This window comes from Filicampus tigris, chromosome 2, assembly GCF_054856515.1.
Source record: "Filicampus tigris isolate MCC_2025a chromosome 2, RoL_Ftig_1.0, whole genome shotgun sequence".
NCBI lineage: Eukaryota > Metazoa > Chordata > Actinopteri > Syngnathiformes > Syngnathidae > Filicampus > Filicampus tigris.
The window spans coordinates 4,134,038-4,142,228 of NC_141218.1; the positions used below are offsets into that span (position 1 = coordinate 4,134,038).

Consider the following 8,191-nt stretch of genomic DNA (forward strand, 5'->3'; position numbering starts at 1 on the left):
GCTGCAGATGAGGGATGATGTCCAAAGCGTGTGCAGCTGTGCGCACCAACAACGAATGAGCAATAAATCCATTCCACATGTTTGGTCCAGGTAGCGCCGTAGACTAGTGTTTAGGTGTCTGTCACTAGAATTTCTAGGGGGTAAAACTGTGCATAAATTAAACTCATCGATTCATTGTTTTTGCACATAGGATGAAGCTATGTATAAAATCAAAATACTGTCAACCTGTGTTTATTGGGGGGGACAAGGAACAAGTGAGGGGAGGAGCTTAGGCCATAGCCATGTCTAATAGAACATTGTCTTGCTGTCATCTTGTGGCCTCTACAGGCAATTACAAATCTTTTTAGGTGGGCGTCAATTACTGGCAGTTTTTTGCTATTCGCGGCAGGACTCGGCCCTGATACCTCGCAAATGGGGAAAAAAAATAAACGCTATTTATTTTTGTCCATGCAGTTATCAGTTTCAATCTCAGTTTCTTAATCAGGTGCTCCATAACACAACAGCAAATTTTTTATGTGTCCGTCCCAAAACGTATTTTTAATGCTAATTTAAAAAAATGTAAATAAATGCGCAACATGGATTTGACCTTGCGTTGTCATTTATAGGTATGACGCATCAGAAAAAAAACCATCGTTGCTGAACCTAACCCTTAATTCATAATTACTCAATATATTACTATATTACATATTATGAAAACCTGATGTTTTCTAGAGAAAAAAAACTCAGGCAGATTCAGAATCAATGCAAAAAAATATCTAGAAAGGTCTACTTGGATCTGAATAAAAAATGTATTAAAATTTTGCACATCAACTTGCTTAGATTTTACTGCCACCTACAGTAGTGGATGTGCAGTTACACTTTAAGTACAGCAACAAAAAAAGCATCTTCCTTGGTGTCACACGACACCCCCCCCCCCCCCACTGTGGGCTGGCACCATGCCCCCCACAGGAGTGCCGCCCCACTATTTGAGAAGCACTGAATAACAGAAAAAAGTCTGCATTGAATGGCGCAATGCATGCTGGGAACCGAAACTAATGCGAGAAATAGAGTGACGCTACCAAGCTTGCAAATCAAAAGTACACAAACAACAGCCTGTTTATTTTTTTTCATCGCAAGAACCGTTGACAGTTCTTTCGAATGTTAATTTTTCTTTTTTGAGGCCCTTTACACTGGGTTGGGGGGGTCCATTATTGTTTTGAATTGCTTCAAAGAGTTGGTCTTTTATATATGCATTGACCATGAAATATATTAATATATTGTGCTGTGCATTGCTTCACTAAAAGAAAACAGACAAATGCACACATTTTTTTCCATATTTTAAAATGGCATTTTTTTTGTCATACTCACGGTTGGGAAGTGCTGACGAAAAAATGTGGACCCCTTCCAACATTAAAGTTGCCCATCCCTGGTTTAAACGTTTCTTTAGATGCATTTGTGAGAGTAGTGGTAGGAAACAATCCGTGCAATGGTGCACACGCACGCAGCGAGCCTCGCCTCGCCCCTCAGAGCGCCTTCCCAGACGCAGCAGACGCTTACGAGCGTGCCACCCTCTGCCGCTTAATCCCTGGATCCTCCCGGGGAGCAGGACGCCGTTTCCCGACCAGGCGGCGCTGATCGAGGACCTGTTGGAGATGACAGCTGAGCAGGGCGGACTGAAACGCAGGCAGCGAACTCGAAACAGCCCACGCCGAGGAAGTTGCCGTGTGACCGGTGTGCTTCTTTCCCAGCTTTAGGTCGCGATCTTGTTTTGCTCTTGCGTGATTGCGAGGCTTGGAGGGTTTCCACTGTCCACTTGGTCCCCCACCCCCACCCGTGTCACCCCACCTGTCAAGTTAGCTAGCATGCTAGGTGGCTAAGTTGGCTAATAAAAGAAATGAGCAGCTCAGGATCCAGGCGAAATGCAGTCTGTGATTTCTCGACTCTTATTCAAATATGCCACGCATACTACGCCACTATTAGCAAGTCGCCAAATTAGCCAGAGTGCACTAATGCCAAGAGGGCCAATTAGCTCTGCGAGTAGCTTAGCCATGTTGCTAATTTAGCAAGTTAAGAAGGAGCAGAGGCCGAGTTACGTTTGCAAGTCGAGTCGTGTTGTTTACGTTGCACTTTGCGCTGTCTTTTTAAACTTCCATCACGTAGCGTGTAAGCTCACTCAAATCTTACGATGCTCTCGGAGCTTGATGTCGGGTCAATCAATGCGAATCACAGCCGAGTAAACAGTATTAATCATGAATTTAAAATGACGTTCGTTTTAATTTGAAAATTAATCACCGTTGTATTTAAACACACTAAACATTCCACATCACAGTCTCACTTAAATTCACAAGACAACCGATGATGTATCCGTTCAACATTTAGCATGTTTACTTGTAAATTAATTTGCTGAAATGTTTTTGTTTTTTTTCATTAGTCTGGTGATGGCAATCCATTCAATCACAAAAAGCTAAAAGTCATCAATCAATCGTCAGCTAACTGATTTATCAAATTAATCAACAGTTCTTTTTGAGACCTTGTTTAACTTAAAATTGTCTAAATCCTCGCAATATCACCCTCTCAAATGTAAATATTCTCAGATGTTTGTTGTCCTCCAAAAAAGACTAATTGTCTTTTTGGTTATTTAAAATAAGACTTTTGCAAACATCTGCTTTTACTTTGGAAAACAGTGATCAACATGTTGGCATATTTTCTGAAATGTTATGGACCAAACCAGTAATTGAAATGAATTCACGATTGTGCCTTTTCTGCACTGTCAATTTGAAATAATTTCCTGTTGTTTTAACAAAGGGGTGGAAATAAGCAATTCTAAATGAAATTCTCAGAGACATTGATTCATCGAAAAAATAATTGACAGGTGAGCTAATTATCAAAATAACAATTAATGTAACTCTTATTTTATTTGTTTGTTTTTTTCTTTAACCGTCAGTGCTGTCCAGATGGAGTCCCTGATGAGCGCCGTGTCGCCTCGCTCGCCAGCGCCCGGCAAGAAGCTCTCCGAGGTGGACTTCCGCTCGGGCGCAACCCTGGAGCAGCTGTCCGCTCAAGTGTCCGAGCTGGTCCTACTGGAGCAGGGCGGCTTCGGGGACCAGACCGCCTTGGAGGTCCACACGGCGAAGGATTTCATTTTCAACATGTTGGGTGCGTCACATCCCTTTGATTGGCCATGTGATGTATTAGATAGTCAGTCAATCTCGAGGCTTCGAATAAAGCACCATAGAGAAGTTTGGTGAAAAAAAATAAACATTCTCTCTTCAGGGTTAGTCCAGAAGGTGGATCAGCGCCTCCCGGTGGCCAACGAGTACCTGCTGCTGTCCGGAGGCGCCCGAGAGGGCGTCTTGGACCTGAACCCGGAGGACCTGGGCAATTACGCCAAAGGTGCCGACTTTGACCTGGACTTCACCCTGCTGGTGCCGGCCCTCAAGCTGCACGACCGCAACCAGCCCGTCACCCTGGACATGAGGCACTCGCCGCCGTGCCACTCGTGGCTCAGCCTGCGCCTGTGCGACTCCAACATCCTGTCCCGCTGGAGCATCTGCTGCCAGGAAGAGAGCGGACTTCCTGCTGAGGATGACGAGGAGGAAGAGGGAGAAATTGGTAAGGACTTGGAGATGTCACCCCAACTGTCAGTTGCACCAATTCGACGACGCTAAGGGAATTTAGCATTGACCCGTTCTTCCTTTTCCCAGGGAAAGGCTCTATCCCGTCGCTAGACTCCCCTCAGTCCCTCGATGGGTGCTACTTCTCCCCCAGCCTGGTGACAGACTGGTTCTGGGGGGTGGTGAGCGAGGCAGTGGACGAGCTGCGCCGAAGCCCCCAGAGAGGCATTCCCACCCCGGAGCGACTGGAGAGGAACGGGCCGCTCACCACCGTCATCCTCCAGGTACGGTCGGATTCTTTAGGGCCGCTGTGCAACCAAGTCATGATTTTTTTAAACCTCCGTGTGTTCGGCGCCGCCGCAGGCGGGCTCCAGCAGGGTGCTGTACGACCTCCTGCCCGTGGTGTCGTTCCGGGGCTGGCCTGCCGTGGCTCAAGGCTGGCTGACGGCGAATCACTTCTGGGATGGCAAAATCACGGAGGAGGAGGCCATTTCGGGCTTCTACCTGCTGCCCTGCTGCTCGCCGCTGGGTGGCCGGCCCGACAGGGAGTGGAGACTCGCCTTCTCCCGCAGCGAGGTACTCTTCTTTATTGTCCTTGTCCCATCGCATCTCGGGATGGCCGAGTACCGATACCAGGTATCGGGTCGATACCAGCCTTATTTGAAGGTATCGAGTACATCGCCATAGTTGAATTTCCACTCAGTAGAGTTTTCCACACACACAGTTTCCAACCCATCTAAATAAAACACATGTTGCACTTAACACATGTAACTTTTAAAATGCAAAAGGAAGAATAAATATCTGGTGGAAGTTCTTCATCAATAAGAACAACGGTAGTCATGGGAACCAGATTTTGGTTTCCACAACAAGGATTTACTGCACAAAAAGGCGCATTAACCCACCAGGACTGAAACTTGGGCTACAACGCGACAACGATTCTGGTTAAGATAAGACATATTACACTAAAAAGAAAAACGTAAACGTGGTTATTAAGTGAAGGTTTCATCGTACTCGTGTGCTGCCCGAGCCAGAGCGCGCTCCTCACATTCATTTCTGATCGCAGTTGACTAGTCCAATTTGGAAGGAAGGAAAATAACAAAAATAACTGCAAAGTAGTGAGGGAACACTGAACTCATGAAGTCTGCGGATACTAGCCACCGATACTTAAGGAAAACAAATATCTGACATTGAGTAAGTCCGCCGCAGTAGTAAACTGCGGCATTTAGACACATCGACAAATCATCGTCTGTGTCAGAAATATTTTGTCAGTGTGTTCAATGAATTTTTAAATATCAAAATTACGGGAGGTGCAGGTACTCGGTATGGGTGAGTACTCCATCCCTAATCGCATTCACAGTCTCTTTTCCAATTTCAGGGTGAAAGAATGACATTTAAGATCTTTGAATTGCTGTTAAATGTCCAAACGGGTCACCAGGCTGAAAAAGGAACCTTGTCCGTTCTCGAAACCAGGTCCAGTTGAAGAAGTGCATCCCGTTCCCCATGGCGCAGGCTTTCCAAGCCGCCAAGGCGGCGCTGTCTCGTATCCTGGCTCGCCCCCGCGCGGGCCTCAGCCTCTACCACCTGCGCACGCTTCTCTTTTGGGCTTGCGATCGACTTCCCGCCGCCTACCTGTCCTGCCCCGACTCAGACACCCCCGGCCGTCTTTTCCTGGGCCTCCTGGACGACCTGGCGCATTGCATCCTGGGTAAAAACTGCCCAAACTACTTCCTGCCGCAGTGCAACATGCTGGAGCACCTGAGCGACGGCCAGGCTCTCCTGGTGGCCCGGAAGCTAGCGCACGTGCGCTCCGATCCCAGCGAGCACCTGCGGGCGGCTCTGGACCAAGCCCAGCAGGCGGGCCAGCTGAAGAAGGAGCTGGCGAGCAGCGCCAACGGCTCGCCGGGGCATCACGCCGTCAACGGCGTCGTCTCGCCTTCCGAGGACAAGCTGGCCCAGCGTCTGCAGCAGCTGGTCACCGAGAACCCCGGCAAGTCCATCTCGGTCTTCCTCAACCCGGACGACGTCACCCGGCCGCACTTCCGCATCGACGACAAGTTCTACTGACGCCGTTTGAAGAAGCCGAAACTTTGCCAACAAGTACGGAGGCCGCTAGCCCGTTGCTAGGGACGAGCTGGCCTTAACGACACTGACGGGCGTACGCGGGCGGGGGCGGGCTTTCGTCAAGCGAAGGCGCGAACACGTACGTCTCGGGCTCATCACGTTTCATACACTCCAAAAAGCAAACAAAAGAAAGAGGGCTAAATCCTCCCCACTGGCTGAGTTCTCGTGATGTTTTTTTTTTTGTCCGTTTCATGATCGGTGTGTGACGTTCCCAATCGCAAAGCAAGAACGACGTGAGGACGACGGAACCGAATGTAACGTTACGGAAGAGACCACGACCAAGAGTTCCGCGTCTCTTCTCGTTAACTCCCACCCCACTTTTCACTTCTGGTCGTCTTTCTCAGGTACCGAGAATCCTTACATTGCCAAACGGAAGCTCTTCCTTCGCTTCTGTGGACAACGGAATGTACCAAAGAGAAACACGCACAGGAAGCGGCCACTGCAATCGCTGATTGGAAGAAAGAAAAAAAAAGAGGCATTTCTCTCAGATTAGGGTCTTTATCATCCAGTCTTGCGTGAAAAGAATTTCGCGTTAATGGCTTTATCTCATATGTGGTGACGAAAGGCACAAGACAGCCACCAGCCAAGTTTACATGCAAAGTGACTGAATCGGTTTTCTTGGAACAAAGCTGCTGTTTCTCTACAAGTTGGATGTGTTTACTGCTGAATTGTTTAAGCTACTCGCTGTGCGCGCACGTCGTGTGTCTGTGTGTGCGGGTGTGTGTGAGGCTGAGGTGACTACCAAAGTGTGCGGAATGTCGACTGCGATACGTTTCAAGTAAAAAACAAAACAAAAAGACACAACAGTGCAGCGTATACTTGCCGCTGTTTTCTTTGCCATCTTGCTGCTTTTTAGACTCGCGCTGCTGCAATCGATGCATTCATTTCAAGAGCTCAGAATACTTAAGTGCTAATTATGATTGTTCTCATTTTGGGCTGTAACCTGACTGATTTAATGTATTTATTCTTATCACTTGATTCTGAGGGCTTTCTATTGATCCGTTTGAGCTAATAGCATTCAATAAATGACGATCTTTTGAATCAAATAGCATCAAGCGTTCTTCTCATTGAAAAATGATGTCATTTTGTTGTTGTTGGCATGGCAATAGCAGCACTGCAATGCCTATTCTAGTCAACAGAGGGCGCCCCAAGACTACACAAAGTATTGTAGCGCCAGAACATAACTCGCACTGGGAATACAAAAATAAATTTAAGACGAGATATAGCAAATGGTTTAAAAAGGCTTTGCCACAGTGATGACTCAAGTGCAAAGTGTTAAATGTGGACAACGCTTCATGTCACTGGTCACCGAACGTCATCACCACTTGCCAAGCACAGATTCCAAAAAAGGCCTCAAAATGTGTCCCCAGCCATCATCGTGGCGGATCGAATAAATTAGCATAAAGCATTTCCAAGTGCATTAAGCCGCTTCCAAGTCTTGAAAGGTTCCAACGGAGACAAGCTCTGTGAAATTCAGCCAGCTTTGGAGCTGATTGTGGCCAGATGGAGCTGCATACTAAAGCCACCGAGCTCAGCGCACACGTCAAAAGCGGTTTTGAACCGGAACCGATAGATAGCAGGAGATTAACTTGAACCCAGGTTAGAATGGCGTCGAAAGAGTAGCCCTGGAGGAAAGAACATCAGCCAAATATTTGCGCACACACCACCATTTTGTAACTTATAAAAACCTAACGACAGACCACTAGAATGTCAAGAATTAAACACTCCTTGCCACGTTTTTTGTGCTTCGATTCAGTGGACATTGTGCTGCTCCTTCTGGTGTGCCCGTCTTGGCCACCTGGGGGCAGTACAAGTCATTTTTCACAAAGGATAAAACAGCGATGCTATTCGTTAGCCTCTCTGTAGCATTTTGCATTGTTAGCATGAAGCTACACAGACTTTAAAGTCAATCTATGTGGTTGTTTGAAACATACATGTCAATATTTTTGGTTTGGTTTGAGTAGTTTTTTTAAGTTAGTAAACTCAACTGAAAGTAGCAAGTAACAGCTTCAAGCCTCTTTTTTTTTTGAGGACTTGTTTCTGGTAACCTAAGCCCATGCGCGAGACTCTCAGAACAAGGCCAGGCTGAAATTGGATAGCATTCAGCTGGCTCTCGCGGAGAAGTTGAGTCTGAGCAATATATTGAAGTAACCACATATAAGTTACTTGCTGCATTAATGAAGACGCTGTGGCTGTTCACAAGGCCTTTGTTTGTGGATTGGGTTTAGTGTAGAAGAATCCCACCAAATAGCCTTGGGGATGTATGTAATGTCGTGGATATGATGAAGAGGCGAGCAGGGGGAGTGGCGGAGAGGGACGCATTAAACCGCCGGCAAGAAAACTAATGAGACGGAAGGAACAGATGGATGGAGAAGTCGCAAGAGCGGCCGACATATTTGGGATTCACCAGAGATTCCTGGGAGTCAACGTTTGCCAACGAGAAGACATTTGGCCTGCGCGCTCTAATCTCTCTTCTT

The 8,191-nt window shown here is 47.1% G+C and overlaps 1 protein-coding gene across 4 annotated transcripts; it reads left to right on the forward strand.

Annotated features, from left to right (window-relative positions):
- The first annotated feature begins 1,428 nt into the window (after positions 1-1,428).
- Positions 1,429-6,760, forward strand: tmem102 (transmembrane protein 102). Of its 4 annotated transcripts, none has more exons than XM_086024251.1 (6): positions 1,429-1,733; positions 2,924-3,135; positions 3,253-3,591; positions 3,684-3,877; positions 3,957-4,169; positions 5,064-6,760. In XM_086024251.1, the coding sequence occupies exons 2-6, from the start codon at positions 2,934-2,936 to the stop codon at positions 5,655-5,657; spliced, it is 1,542 nt and encodes a 513-aa protein (XP_085880377.1). In that variant the 5' UTR covers positions 1,429-1,733; positions 2,924-2,933; the 3' UTR covers positions 5,658-6,760. The 4 variants fall into 4 exon arrangements, with proteins under 4 accessions (XP_085880377.1, XP_085880379.1, XP_085880376.1 ...); XM_086024253.1 differs by having other exon boundaries at positions 2,934-3,135; XM_086024250.1 differs by having other exon boundaries at positions 1,429-1,710.
- Positions 6,761-8,191: the final 1,431 nt, after the last annotated feature.

What these genes read in the sequence shown, in the direction of transcription:
- tmem102 (XM_086024251.1), top strand. Translation starts at nt 2,934, where the DNA reads ATGGAGTCCCTGATGAGCGCCGTGTCGCCTCGCTCGCCAGCGCCCGGC. An exon ending in GGAGGAAGAGGGAGAAATTG is followed by an intron (nt 3,592 to 3,683) that starts GTAAGGACTTGG and finishes TCCTTTTCCCAG; the next exon opens with GGAAAGGCTCTATCCCGTCG. An exon ending in TCACCACCGTCATCCTCCAG is followed by an intron (nt 3,878 to 3,956) that starts GTACGGTCGGAT and finishes GCGCCGCCGCAG; the next exon opens with GCGGGCTCCAGCAGGGTGCT.